General features: G+C 43.8%; 1 protein-coding gene across 1 annotated transcript in view; it reads right to left on the minus strand.

Annotated features, from left to right (window-relative positions):
• LOC124044709 (ATP-binding cassette sub-family C member 8-like) overlaps positions 1 to 16,007 on the minus strand; it is a 142,530-nt gene that overhangs the window by 37,959 nt on the left and 88,564 nt on the right. Inside the window, exons 18-20 of the mRNA XM_046364145.1 lie at positions 12,920 to 12,952; positions 9,895 to 9,936; positions 9,484 to 9,582 (exon numbers count right to left, since the gene is read on the minus strand). Coding sequence (XP_046220101.1) covers positions 9,484 to 9,582; positions 9,895 to 9,936; positions 12,920 to 12,952 — 174 coding nt within the window. The remainder of the gene's footprint in view (positions 1 to 9,483; positions 9,583 to 9,894; positions 9,937 to 12,919; positions 12,953 to 16,007) is intronic.

Genomic DNA, 16,007 nt, shown 5'->3' on the forward strand with positions numbered 1-16,007 from the left:
TGTCATTGATTATCATGTCTTGTCCCTGTGCTTCCCCTTCTATTCGTTTCCCTCTGCTGGTCTTATTAGGTTCTTTCCCTCTTTCTATCCCTCTCTCTCCCCCTCCCTCTCTCACTCTCTCGCTCTCTCTTCTCTCTATCGTTCCGTTCCTGCTCCCAGCTGTTCCTATTCCCCTAATCAATCATTTAGTCTTCCCACACCTGTTCCCGATCCTTTTCCCTGATTAGAGTCCCTATTTCTCTCCTTGTTTTCCGTTCCTGCCCTGTCGGATCCTTGTCTATAATTCACCGTGCTGTGTCTATGTATTGCCCTGTCGTGTCGTGTTTCCCTCAGATGCTGCGTGGTGAGCAGGTGTCTGAGTCTGCTAGGTTCAAGTGCCTTCCCGAGGCAACCTGCAGTTCTTGATCAAGTCTCCAGTCTGTTCTCGTCATTACGAGTAGTATTATGCCTTTTGTTTTGTAAAGTATCTTTACTGGATTAAAAACTCTGTTTTCGCCAAGTCGCTTTTGGGTCCTCATTCACCTGCATAACAAAAACGTCTAAAATGAATGCATCCAGGACTATAACATACACGTTTGGTTAAGTAGGTTCTCCTTCCTCAAGTCAGCGGCTAGGAGGGTCCTGGACAAAGACAACGTCTGGACTGGGGAACGAAAATGGCCGGTCCAGTTGAGACCGGACCCAACCGCTCCCCAGCACCATCACACTGGGGAACAACAGAGGTTTCGTCCACTACTACGGCATGCCCAAAACTGTGCATGAACTGTGGCCAACTGGGCCATCTGGCTACAGTCTGCAAGATCTTTAAAGACAGACTGTGTATCCATACGCCCGTACAACCTGTGCGGGAAAGAGCACCACTTCTTCAAAACCTGCCCCAGTTCCTAGGCCAGCAGGGCAAGGGCTAACGCCACCAATCGCAACCACACTAATCCAAATCCCAACCTCCCAACCCCAGACAACAACGAAGACACAGAACCAGACCCCAGACCTCTCCACAGGCACCGCCCAATCCACCTCCCAAGATGTCCCAGAAACAGCTCCCACCTCTGCCCCCCCAACAAATCCCGTCCTCGCCAACCCCCCTCGTCAAAGGGAAGCCAGTTTCGAACGTTACCATACAACCGGCAGAACCCCTCGCCTCACAACTCCTTTTTCTTAGATGATGATGACCCAAACTGGACAAAATAATTACCAAACGTAAAAGACCAGACAAACAACAGACCAACAAGAGACCAGACAAACAACAGAAAAAACAAGAGACCAGACAACAGGCCAGACAAGAGAACAGACAAACAACAGACCAGACAAGAAATCAGACAAACAACAGACCAACAAGAGACCAAACAAACAGACCAACAAGAGACCAGACAAGAGACCAGACCAGACAAGAGACCAGACAAGAGACCAGACCAACAACAGACCAGACAAACAACAGACCAGACAAACAACAGACCAGACAAACAACAGACCAGACAAACAACAGACCACCGAGAGACCAGACAAGAGACCGGACAAACAACAGACCAACAAGTGACCAGACAAACAACAGACCAGACAAGAGACCAGACCAGACAAGAGACCAGACAAACAAGAGACCAGACAAGAGACCAGACAAACAAGAGAACAAACAAGAGACCAGACAAGAGACCAGACAAACAAGAGACCAGACAAGAGACCAGACAAGAGACCAGACAAACAAGAGACCAGACAAGAGACCAGACAAGAGACCAGACAAACAAGAGACCAGACAAGAGACCAGACAAACAAGAGACCAGACAAGAGACCAGGCAAACAAGACACCAGACAAGAGACCAGACAAACAACAGACCAGACAAACAACAGACCAACAAGAAACCAGACAAACAACAGATGGAACAAGAGACCAGACAAACACACCAACAAGAGACCAGACAAACAACATACCAACAAGAGACTAGACAAACAACAAACCAACAAGAGACCAACAAGAGACCAGACAAACAAGAGACCAACAAGAGACCAGACAAACAAGAGACCAGACAAGAGACCAGACAAACAAGAGACCAGACAAGAGACCAGACAAGAGACCAGACAAGAGACCAGACAAACAAGAGACCAGACAAGAGACCAGACAAACAAGAGACCAGACAAGAGACCAGACAAACAAGAGACCAGACAAGAGACCAGACAAACAAGAGACCAGACAAGAGACCAGGCAAACAAGAGACCAGACAAACAAGAGACCAGACAAGAGACCAGACAAACAAGAGACCAGACAAGAGACCAGACAAACAAGAGACCAGACAAACAAGAGACCAGACAAGAGACCAGACAAACAAGAGACCAGACAAGAGACCAGACAAACAAGAGACCAGAGAAGAGACCAGACAAACAAGAGACCAACAAGAGACCAGACAAACAAGAGACCAACAAGAGACCAGACAAACAAGAGACCAACAAGAGACCAGACAAACAAGAGACCAGACAAGAGACCAGACAAACAAAAGACCAGACAAGAGACCAGACAAACAAGAGACCAGACAAGAGACCAGACAAACAAGAGACCAGACAAGAGACCAGACAAACAAGAGACCAGACAAGAGACCAGACAAACAAGAGACCAGACAAGAAACCAAACAAACAAGAGACCAGACAGGAGACCAGACAAGAGACCAGACAGACAACAGACCAGACAAGAAACCAGACCACCTAGAGACCAGACAAACAACAGACCACCTAGAGACCAGACAAACAACAGACCAGACAAGAGACCAGACAAACAACAGATCAGACAAGAGACCAGACAAACAAGAGACCAACAAGAGACCAGGCAAGAGACCAGGCAAGAGACCAGACAAACAACAGACCAAAAAGAAACCAGATAAACAAGAGACCAGACAAGAGACCATACAAGAGACCAGACAAACAAGAGACCAAGAGACCAGACAAACAAGAGACCAGACAAACAAGAGACCAGACAAACAACAAACAAGAAACCAGACAAACAAGAAACCAGACAAACAACAAACCAACAAGAGATGACAAACAACAGAGACCAGACAAACAACAGACCAACAAGAGACCAGACAAACAACAGACCAACAAGAGACCAGACAAACAACAAACCAACAAGAGACCAGACAAACACACCAAGAGACCAGACAAACAACAAACCAACAAGAGACTAGACAAACAACAGACCAACAAGAGACCAGACAACATGCCAGACAAACAGACCAACAAGAGACCAGACAAACAAGAGACCAACAAGAGACCAGACAAACAAGAGACCAGACAAGAGACCAGACAAACAAGAGACCAGATAAGAGACCAGACAAACAACAGACCAGACAAAAAACCAGACAAGAGACCAGACCAGACAAACAACAGACCAGACAAACAACAGACCACCGAGAGACCAGACAAGAGACCAGACAAACAACAGATCAGACAAACAAGAGACCAACATGAGACCAGACAAACAAGAGACCAACAAGAGACCAGATGAACAAGAGACCAGACAAGAGACCAGACAAACAACAGACCAGACAAGAGACCAGACAAACAACAGACCAGACAAGAGACCAGACAAACAACAGACCAACAAGAGACCAACAAGAGACCACCCCAGAACCCAAACCATGATGCCAGAAAACACAACCTATCCCTCTGAGAAACCACCCACCCCCCTTGACCCCCTACCATACCCCCTACTGCCCCTGACTCCGCCCCCTGCTCCTTAGCTACCCAGATCCACCCCTTTAGCCCTCCCTGCCCCTGATCCCACACAGCAGCAAACCAGCCAGCCTCAGTCCAGACACCCCGGCCCCTCCAATCCGCCTTCACCTCTCCCAGCATCCCCTATTCCATCACCAAGTCAGTACAGAGGGCCACCAGGAAGTCAGTGGGGAGGCACACCAAGACCTGTGAACAGCCAAGATCCACCCAACAACACAAACGACCTGCTAGAGGCCCTCATTCAAATCTGAAACAAAATGATCATTTGAGTTCCATCTTCGTTAATTCTCCTGCCCCCACAAAAAAAACGTAATGTGAAAAAGTAGATTTTCATCCCGGTCCTATATTCTAAGACTTGATTGGGGTTGGGCCGGCCCGGGTTTAGCGCAACATTGTAACCTACTGTATGTGTGAGAACAACGGGTGGCCGTGGCTGTGTGAGAAGTGCGTCTGTATCTCTCACATAACTAGAATGAGATTCACTTTATGTGAACTCTCTCCCTCTCTGCTCTGATAGACATGAGCCTGCAACTTTCATCTCTCCAGCGTTCCACTTCAATATTTATTTCCTTATAGAATTATGGCCACGCAAAGGGTTCTGGAGGAACTGCAGCACCCCTGATAAATTGAAATACATTTGCCAAAGTTACAGAATTACTGCTCTGCTGAGAAATAAATTAAATAATTCAGAATAGCCTACTACACCATGAGAAGGCCTATAATTTAGCCACGGAGAATCGATAGCTTCTTGTGGACTGTAGCCCGATAACAAGGAATAGCCTACAGTAGTGAACGCAGGGGGAAACCTGTCAGTGAACAAACAGCATGCAGACAAAACAGGCCTTTCGCAATATTTCAAATACAAATCGAGGGAAAATACAGGTTGGAAAGCAAATGGCTCCTGCTGAAAAGAGAAGACTGTAGGCTACCAACATACGTCCAAAGTAAAACAAGAGAGAGATAAGCTTTTGGCACGAGCACACGTCATTGGGTGAAACAGTGAAACTGGAAAGCATTTTGTTGGACAAGAACTTCCTCATATCTTAGCCTACAATATGTGTCGACACACCGAGGCCTAGACTATTGCTGGATTCAAGACAAGGTTGTTTTTTACGGATCTCAGTTTGTCAGTGTCAACGTAGCCTGCCATTTCGATCACTTGGGCTGTATTAAAAAAGATTCTGCCAAAGTCTCCAGTCATGTAAAATAACGTAGAATTGCATGAAATGCATTTATAATAAGGCCATATCTTCCCCAGACCCTAGGCTACTAAAATGTTTCCCAATGTGTGCAACTTCTGTAAGTGCCTCTACTCTACTGCTAAATGCCACTATGCAAATGTGATGATATGCATGCACCTCAGAACTCCCCCACCCCACACTCACGCTGAGCAGCGTGTGTGTATGTAATCATAACATTGCAGGTCATGTTTCTCCTTTTCTGACATTGGTCTGACATGGTTTATTTCTGCTTTCTGCAACAAATATTAGGCTACCATTCATCCATCACTCATTCAATTGCTCAGCATGCTCGAAAAGTAAATAGACTAGTACCCCATTTCAAATATTTGACAGTATAGGTAGGCTACAGTATTGCTGTGCAATAGGAGCGCGACGCCAGCCTATTTCATCTCTGAGCCCATACCAAGGCAGGATATATAATAATGATATATATTTTTATTTTATATATTGCTTTCATTACCAAGAGAATCTGAAGGACGCTGTAAAAACCAAAATGTAGAGATCTGATAGGTTGTTTGGCAGATGGTCTCCCGCAGCTCCAGATGATAAGGTGTTGCTCAGCCAGGCAGCTCATCAGGAAGGCTTAAGCGGAGGGAGCTAGGATGTCACCGAGAGGGGTGCCTCGCCAGTCAGTTACTTAGCCGGGTCCGGAGCTCTTCATCAGGCACCTCGCTCCTCGTCTCCTCTTCCTCTGTAGGCAGGCTGGATAGTCCACTACAGAAGTGTAGCGCCCACCTGGGTGATGGTTCGGCTGTTATCAGCGCCAGAAAGACCACCACACCTCAGCGGTAGTTAGGTGTAAAAAAATATATATAATTTAAAAATCAGAGCTGTATTGACGCATCCTTTAAACGATCGCATGGCCAGCTAGCTAGCTAACCATACGGACACAACTCATCTATTGATAAACTAAATATTGAACAACAATTTGTCTTTGCGTATTTCGAATAGACAATCAATCTTGCAGAATGCGCGGCCAGTGTTTGGCACATGTGGAGGCATACATTTTTGGGTTTGGAAAAAGTCACGGCAAATGATGAAAACATTCTACCCACACCTCTACAGAAATCTGATCAAATTTGCCATTGCTATTTCGTTCAGAAACTGTCCTGGCCCAGTTCCAACACCCAGTTCCAGCAAATAAGGGTGTTTATATGGTATGGCTCTGATTTATCAATGAAAACATGTGTATAACTTGAGTGCAACAGCTTGATAAATCCCAATCATTTGTTGTGCACGCAAATCCCAGAATCGCCATGTACGCCAAAACGTAGTATGACATTTACACATGGTTGATAATTGAGGCCCCAGAGGAGCACTGAGACTACAGAGAGAACTATCCCACCGGGCTTGGAGAAACAGAGAAACAGGGAAGAGAGAGAGCGAATGAGAGAGATGAAAACTGCTCAACTATTGTTCTCGGAGACAGAGAGAAAGGGAGGAAAAAAGAGGGGGGGGGGGGAGAGTCAAAGAGAGAGGGAGAGAGATCGATAGCAGCAAGGGGAAACAATGGAGAGAGAGAGCGAGAGAAAAGTAACAAGTGTGATTAGGTAAACACTACTCCTTTATGCTTCTCCACAGCAACTGAGATAACTCAGGGTTCCATTTACTTATATTTTCTGCAGCTAGGCCATTAGGCCCAGAGAGAGGAGATAGGACCACAAACACACAGGCTACCTGCTCGTCTGGGAAAGCATTTGTCATAAGGATTTTTTTTAAACGTGTGTATCACCATACCCATCCAGTGGCAGGGGAAAACAGCATATGGTGTTGTGCCACGGGTGGGGGTGGGAGATTGGGTGGGAGGGCAGAAACAGTTAGCAATGACAAGAGAGGCAAACTGGGATTTAGAATGGCCTGAATCAGACGTCAACTAACATTTAAGGGGGGCGTCCCTCACATGATACAGTATTTTGCTTTTGTTCAAATGTTTTACAAGCAGTTTACAGTGCATTCGGAAAGTATTCAGACTACTTGACTTTTACCCACATTTTGTTACGTTACAGCCGTATTCTAAAATCAGTCTTAATTAAGAGTTTATAGTATCAGAGCAAAAACCAAGCCAAGAGGTCGAAGGAATTGTCCCTAAAGATCATAGACGGTGTTGTTGCCATAAGTCTCCTGTGACGATCTGAAGGAATTGTCCCTAAAGATCATAGACAGGGTTGTCGTCATAAGTCTCCTGTGACGATCTGAAGGATCAGGTTACAGTGGGTCCGCTCTACAGCGTGCTCTCTCTCGTAGAGGGGCAGAGAGGGAAGTTTTATGGTCGGTCATAAAATACGCTGCCCCTATGCTCTGTAGTGTTCGAGATTAGAATGTAAACTGTGGAACACAGAGAGACACTTGGACATCAAACGTTTGAATAATTAAACAATATTTATATTTTTGAGAAGGTGGGAGTGGTCCGTGGACACTTAAGGGACAGTCATGACGAGTGTGTTTCATTTGGGGATCTCATGAAGGACAGGAAACACACATAACTATGTCTCCTAAAGTGTACATTTCTCAGCTGTCAGGTTTACATCTAAATATTGTGAAACGTATGTGATTAAACATGAAACTATTCGTGAAAAGATGTAATGTGATGTTAATCTTCTAAATGAGAAAATATGGGTTTTCATATAAAGGTAACCAAATCAGTGGCCACGCCCACGTGAGCATAGACATAACAGTCGGCGTCATGGACTGCCCCTTTTCTCAGAAGTGTATAAAACCCACTCCTGATGAAATTTACAGTAGACCAGAAAACACGGAGCTGACGCTACATGTTGAAATTGTTAAGAACTACAATTCTCTAAGTCACGGAGACAGACCATACAGCTGGAAATGACGTAAGTCTAGTACGTGTATACCGACAACTGCGGAAGCATCTATTCTATGCAACAACCATGTGTACGCCTGACTTATCCATTACAACAGACACTATCCGGGAACCGCAGAGAAAGCGACAACTACGAAAGACATTGTGGCTTCTAGGGATGTTAACCAGAGACTCTCTGATGAACTGACTCTCCAGCAGACGGACCGGCGATTCCAACAGAGAAGACAACGACATACGGGCGTAAATATATACATTGCAATTATTCTCGAATGAGCGGCTGTTCATGTGCAAAAGATTAGCATTTCAACTAATATAATTATCAACTGTGTGTAGTGAATCCATTTTGTCTCTCCTGGTCTTTCCCTGTACCCACGCCTTTCCATTGTCTACCAAGCCGTCATACCGGTTTAGCCCACTAGGGACTTATCAATGCATTGTGTTAGTAACCAATATCTACTGTTTGTTTGTTATGTATTTCTGTGATTATTTAGTTAGTTAGTAAAGAAATAATTAAGACAATTTGTATATAGCTGATTCATCATTTAGGCTAGGGTTCATGCAGATATCCAATGTTCAGTAATGAGAATGTTCAGTAATGAGAACTGACGAGTTAATAATGATACATTAATAGAAGAAGAATCGATAAGATATGAAAATATCTGAAGAGTCGATTCGGGAAGTAGAGACTATAAACATTTTCCCGTGGTGCCCCGACTTCCTAGTTAATTAAAGTTGACATGATTAGTTTAATCACGTAATAATACTTACACAGAGAATTGATTTGATAAAATAAGTCTTCACATTTAATGATAGTCACAGACACAACAATTGTATCGAGGTAGAGATCTGGGAAACGGTACCGAAACATTTCTGCAGCATTGAAGGTCTACAAGAACACAGTGGCCTCCATCATTTTTAAATGGAAGAAGTTTGGAACCACCAAGACTCTTCCTAGAGTTGGCCAATAGTCACTCTGATCGAGCATCACATCTGGAGGAAACCAGGCACAATGCCTACGGTGAAGCATGGTGGTGTCAGTTTCATGCTGTGGGGATGTTTTTCAGCAGCAGGGACTGGGAGACTAGTCAGGATCGAAGGAAAGATTAAGTACAGAGAGATCCTTGATGAAAACCTGCTCCAGAGCGCTCAGGACCTCAGACTGGGGAGAAGGTTCACCTTCCAACAGGACAATGACCCTATGCACACAGCCAAGACCACACAGGAGAGGCTTCGGGACAAGTCTCTGAAGGTCCTTGAGTGGCCCAGCCAGAGCCTGGACTTGAACCCAATCGAACATCTCTGGAGAGACCTGAAAATAGTTGTGCAGCGACGCTCCCCATCCAACCTGACAGAGTTTGAGAGGATCTGCAGAGAAGAATTGGAGAAACTCCCCAAATACAGGTGTGCCAAGCTTGTAGCTTCATACCCAAGAAGACTAGAGGCTGCAATTTCTGCCAAAGGTGCTTCAACAAACTACTGAGTAAAGGGCCTGAAAACTTATGTAAATGTAATATTTCTGTTTTTTAAATAAATTAGCAAACATTTCTAAAAAACTGTTTTTGCTTTGTTATTATGGGTTATTGTGTATAGATTGATGAGGGGGGGGGGCAATTTAATACATTTTTTAATAAGGCTGTAACGTAAAAAATGTAAAGGGGTCTGAATACTTTCCAAATGTACTGTATAATCAAGTCTCACCTGGGTTTGATCATGGGCATCTCAAAGGTGATGTTCTCCACCAGCGTCGCGTTGAGCAGCCAGGGCTTCTGGGAAGCATAAGCCACAGAGCCTCTCTTCCTGCCAAGATAAACACAGTGTCAAGATCATCCAACATCTCACAACTTCCTGTCTTTCACAATGATGCACAAAGATAAACACACTTCATGGCAGACTAGGTTCAAATGTAAAATGGTTTTGGATTGCTTTCTGTGTTGTTCAATTACAATGGAAACCAGGGTATTATCTTGTTTTTTTTGTTGTAATACAGGCAGTTACTTTACTGTATTGACTAGATACTGTGTGTATTTTTCTATTGTGGATAACAGTGTATAAGAGTAAATACAGCATCTCCATAGCGACCATCTGGTGCGAGGCGTCATGTGTGCTTACTGAATATCCCCATCACCAGCTGCATCCTTGTCTGATGTGGGGCTGCAATGGCACACACATAGACACACCATTAGCACCAGTAATGTATACAGTCGGCAACACAAACCAAAACAAGGCGATCGTTGCCCTGTATGTGCATGTCTATCATTAGATCTTAGTGTCTATAAACAAAACAAACTATTACTTCCTGTAATTTGAAGATTCTGACTCACTCTGAATATAGAGGACAGAGTTTTTGCAAAAAGCCGCATACGTCATGGCTGGATTTAATGCGGTTGTATTTAGTCTGTTATTGTGTGCCTTTTCTTGGTGTCGTTATAATTGGTGTGACATATTAGCGAGATAAATACAAGATAGAGGAAAGGGATGGACACACACACACACACACACACACACACACACACACACACACACACACACACACACACACACACACACACACACACACACACACACACACACACACACACACACACACACACACACACACACACACACACACACACACACACACACACACACACACACACACACTCTCTCTCTCTCTCTGAGTTCCCCTGTGGTCTGCCAGGGGTGACAGGAGCTCAGCTGCCTGTCCTTGGCTGCTACTTGAGGGAGAAGGGGAGCGGGAAGAGTGAAAGGAATGATGAGAGGGAGGACTAGAATATTTTTGAAAGGAAAGGAGAGAGTTGGTTGATAAGTGTCCCAGGGTCTATCTAATGGTCCTGATCACCACAGACAGACAGGGCCAGTTGTCCCAGACAGGATGTCACAAGGCTGTGCTCCAGTGATTAAACAGCGGATTAGATGAAGTGGAAACCAAGGGGGGAATTCTAACATCCACTTAAAGGTCCCAAACAGTAAATCTTGATTCCCATGTAAAATAGCCTTTTGAGTGACCAAAACATCACCCATATCATTTTTTTTCCAGATAAAAATGCTTAGAATTGAAGAAAATTGTCCTTTTTCTTTCATGTCTAACTATCAGCAAGGCTTAAAAAAGACAGGCTGAGAGGGCGGAGAGCTAATAGACTGAGTGGGCGGGGAGTTCACCTTGACTGACAGTTCATTGACACAACTACGTCAAGAAACTCGGATACAGCGCTGCATTGAAATAACCTCAAGCACATTTGCAGATACAAAGAAACGAACAGCAAACGAACATATAAATTGCATGCAACATCCATCCCCGTCATACACTACCGGTCAAAAGTTTTAGAACACCTACTCATTCAAGTGCTTTGCTTTCTTTTATTTTTTACTATTTTCTACATTGTAGAAAAATGTGAAGACATCAAAACTATGGAATCATGTAGTAACCAAAAAAGTGTTAAATAAATCAATATATATTTTATATTTGAGATTCTTCACTTGATGACTATAAAACTAGCCAGTAACTATGATGTGATAAGTACCTATCGGCAGTCTATCGGCAGTAAGATTATCGGTGCGTTTCACGTTTAAGGTGTAGCAGCGACGGAACTTGTGTCTAATAACACTAAGTGAAGCAGACTTCTGCTGAGGTCTTAGGTGGGACACTCAGCTCAGATGGTGTAGTCTACAGTCAACAGTGTTGACCAGGGGTCGGCAACAGCCGTTTCATTTAGGAAATCTGTTCCTAAGTATTCCCACAGATAAAAAAAAAAGAGAAATGTGTGATGTGATCATTTCTCAACATAATCAAGGTATGAAATGATTGTTCTCTATTTTGGGGCTCAGTTGTGGTCAATTAGCGGTGTACAAATTATTATAATTATGTTGCGGCCCCCAGTCCCCCAGCACCGTAAAAAAATCAGCCCGCTGCTGAATCTAGTTGCCTTCCCATGGTGTAGACTGAATCAATATTCAACATTATGAAAATATATATGAATGATGCATGAGCTGTAAAATGACTATGGCCAAAAACATGTCATTCAAACACACAGTGATAATAAATGACACAACTTCACTTATTGATTTAGTCTCCCAGTCACTGCACAACAAAGTGAATACAAGAAGTCCCAGAAATGGAGTTAGCATATGGCTGTATACTGTAGAGCAGTATGCTTCAAAATGAAGAAGTATAAGAAACATTATCCCCTGGGATACGCACTGATTTGTGTCTTGAACTACTATTCGCTACTGTCCTCACAGCCTCAGGTGGACACCAATTCTATTTATATGGCACTACCTCATACACGTCCCCCTCAAATATCCTTTCTCTCACTTTCTTACAGGGCACTAACAGTACTCTGGGATGCAACAGAGAAGCCAGCAGCTATAACCTTGGCGGTCTGTCTGGGAGAAAAACATGTCTTTATCCCTCTATTCCATTACTCTGATAGCCCCGGCCTGCTGAGGGATTACTACTGTTTCCAGGATTCTGTTAGCAGGTACACACACACACACCTGTGGTATTCTTCATATTTTTTATTTTTTTTCTCTCTGCATTGTCGGGAAGGGCCTGTATCTACGCAGTTCAGTGTCAGTTTACACCTGTTTTTTTACGATGCATGTGACCAATGCAATTCAATTTGATTTGACACACATACAGACAAACAGGCTTGCATGTACCACAAAAGCCACACACACAAACACACACCGTAGCATAGTACAAAGCTTCATGTTTTATTACGGAAAGTAGCGGAGCAGGACAGAGAAAGGGTTTACCCAAAGACAACAGCCGTGTGTGTCTCTTTGTTGTTGTTGTTTGTGTGTGTGTGTGTGTGTGTGTGTGTATTGCTCCCTGTTTGGATCATGCTGTGAGTGACATCATTGACAGATGGAAAGTTGAGCTGTGTTGACAGTGATGTAGAGCATATTAAATTGTGCCCTGCTATGTGTGTGAGAAAGATTGTTGCCGGAGACAAGCACACAGATCCGTGTGCAGATCCCACCAAGACGTCCTCTGTATCTCTACTGTCGATGTGCCTCGTACATCAGTGACCCCTGTTCATATTGTGTTGACCTGGAGTATCCTAGAGCTATAGAAATGTTCTTACAAGCCAATACATGTACATACCTCTCGTCTCCTTCAGACACATACCTCTCATCGCCTTCAGAGTCCAGGTTGGGCAAACTGCAGAGAAAAGAAAGAGTTGAGAAAACAGAGGTCACGTCAATGTAAAAAGGTAGAATATTATTTAGGGCAATATGTCTTAAACTATGAAACACTCATGTAGTTACAGTAGTACTAAACGCCCTTTAAACAATTGTATCATCTTAATATTTGACCCAACCTCTGTTGCCACTAGTACTCCCTTTCACTGTGGCAGCTGTTTGGGTACTCCTGGCTCAGATTGAACTTCCCCAGGCCAGTAGGCACTGCTGTTGTATTTTTAGCCTTGACTAGTTGACATATTTCCCAGAGTTCCTGGGTCGGTGTTTCTGATGGAGTGAGATTACAGACAGAAAGGTGAGAGCTGCAGATGTAGGATCAGATTACCCACCCTCAATTCCTAACCTTAACCATTAGGAGGATAGGAAAACATCTGACTCTAGGCCAGTTTCTTGGGGCATATTTTACATACACTGTGTTTTCACACCACCAAGCATGTAAAATGGCCACGGCTCGAGGAGACATGACCTGGGAACACAGCTGTCAACAAACATTCCGGAAGACTGATATTTAAGAATCTGACGATGTGCCACACACACTCACGCACACGTGTACACACAGTCTAATAAAGTAAAAAAAGAAGTGAGTTTGTGTGTTGAGAAGGTGTTAGGCCTGTGGAGGAAAAAGGTCTTTGTGACTGCAGGACAAATAACACACGGCAGAACAACTTTAACATTAGGCCAACTAATACTGTACTGAAAGTAACTCCAGCTGTAGCATTCACACACTACTGTATGTCAGTCAATGTTAAAAACTTGCTTAGACTAAAGAAAACTGTAGAAGAAAGGGTTTGATTTTTTTCTAAAAGTCTCAAAATCCACAGAGTTTTCAACAGTTTGACAGAAAATAGACCCAGTCACTGGAGAGGCTAACGATGTCCCAGCTATCAGAGTGAGAGCTAATGTGCCATGTAAGAGGCTCTACTTATCCTGTCCTATTGTGCTTCCCTCACAAACCGGGATCACCAAACTCTTAGAGCTGATGACAACCAGCTTTCATCTCTTACGGAGACTCCTTCATCGTTAAGGATAATTATACTCTTCATGTCAAGACCTGCAGATAAGAGATTTTTAAAACCACAATCCTGAGGCCAAACGTATTTAAGTGACCATTGAACAGCAGGCGATATTCCAGATGGATCGTGATGTCGTTCTGCAAGCGCATCAGTACGTATAGAGAACATTGATCCTAATGGGAAATATTATCGTCACCCAGCCAAGGGCGTACAGCACTAATCACAACGAAAAGATCAAAGGAACAGATACTTAGCTCGGAAGAACCGAATGTCTTTCCTGGTGGCCACTCCTGATAATAGTGAAAACGAGACAATGATAATGAGTCTTGGCGTGAGGAGACGCCACTTTCTCAGCCCAAATGAAAGTCTCTTTCGCCCGGCTCTTTAACTCACACAAACACCCAGAAACCCGGGAGGAAAACAAGCCTCTACCCATTTCGCCAATGCCGCAGGCTTGACAACTAATCCAAGATTAGACATATCTGATGAAAAACTGGACATGCACTGAACAACAGTCAATATCAGCCGGTTTACACCATTTTAGTCAACTTTTCTATTCTATTCTGGGAACCCAGAACTCATCTTGTGAACTGTTACGAGAGATTACTAGAAGTCATCATCCCAACCGCTTGGAGTATGTGCGGTGTCCTAGTTGGAACACGAGGGGACCCCTCTACGGGGGGTTCACGGGGATTACTACACAGGGGTGAGGGTAAGGTCGGGGGGGGGGGGGATGTGGCATGGCGTAAAGTCAGTGATGACAGTAGGGAGAAGTGCTGCCAGGTCAAACCAAACAAACACACTACTGACAGAGTCCTTGTTGGAGACTAATCAAGGCATTATCATAAACACCCCTTTTGTTGGTGCCAGTTAAAGGAAACAACTGTCAAAACAATTAATTGGAGATAACATAGGAGGTGTGGTAAGATCACAACGACAGAGTCTTAGCTACTGTTTTGATTTAAATGGGTGTAATGGACGGGACCATACTCGCAAACGTTTGCTTACACAGAGGATTAGATCTGTGGTCTAAAAAGGCTAGCTGCTAGCTTTTCTCATAGGCCAACCTGGCACAATTAGCCACTATGCTGAGTACAACCAGATGAGCACATAATTATATCTGATTTAAAAAATTACGAATCAACCTATCGGTCCACTAAGGCATTTAGGCCGAAGTTTGAGGGCTATGACGGCAGTGAGTTTGAAGCCTTCTTGCCTCAAGTTTTTTTTTTAAGTAGAAAAAAAAGAAGGAAATAAAACTTTACTGCTGGGCCTAGGCACCTTGTCCTTAAGTTTTAAATTCAATTACATTACATTTTTAAGCACCTGAAACAGCTTTTTCCTGCAATCTAGAGCCATAATCATTATGCTTAATTCTATGACAAAAATCTGTATATCTTTCTGCATATCTAAGCATATCTTTTGAGCTGACTGTAACTGGTGGTTCTTTGTTTGTTATATAATAATGTGCAAAAAGAATGAAGGAAATTTTTGTATGCAGTGTCCAAACATGACATGATGAACATGAATGACATTTACTCTCACGGGTGGCCAAAATATCTATCTGAAGAGGCCTCCTGAAAATGTGTTTAACAAAAGGTTATGCTGTGCTATCGCAAATTACGGTGACTTTGATGATGCCAATGATGCTGCTGATGAAAAACATTACACAGGATGATAATGATGACGATGATGACGACGACGACAAGGATGATGATGATGACTATGCTGGAAAACAACATCCCACAAAACAGATCTGACCCAACAGTTCAAAGTCAAACTGTCCACAGGAAGCTCAGGACATTAGCCAACCCCTGATCCCCACCACAGTAACGTCCCACTCTAAACATCACATTAAATCCTTCATGAGGGCTCAGCCTAAATAGCCTTTGTCGAACTCTGTTTATATGATAAGTGTGTGGGATGGCGCCAGCCGCCAGGGTGTAGGATGGGCTCCAGTATCTGAGGACGTGCCAGCTTGTCCCTGGCATGAGGACCAGA

The sequence above is a fragment of the Oncorhynchus gorbuscha genome, linkage group LG01 (assembly GCF_021184085.1).
Source record: "Oncorhynchus gorbuscha isolate QuinsamMale2020 ecotype Even-year linkage group LG01, OgorEven_v1.0, whole genome shotgun sequence".
Lineage (NCBI taxonomy): Eukaryota > Metazoa > Chordata > Actinopteri > Salmoniformes > Salmonidae > Oncorhynchus > Oncorhynchus gorbuscha.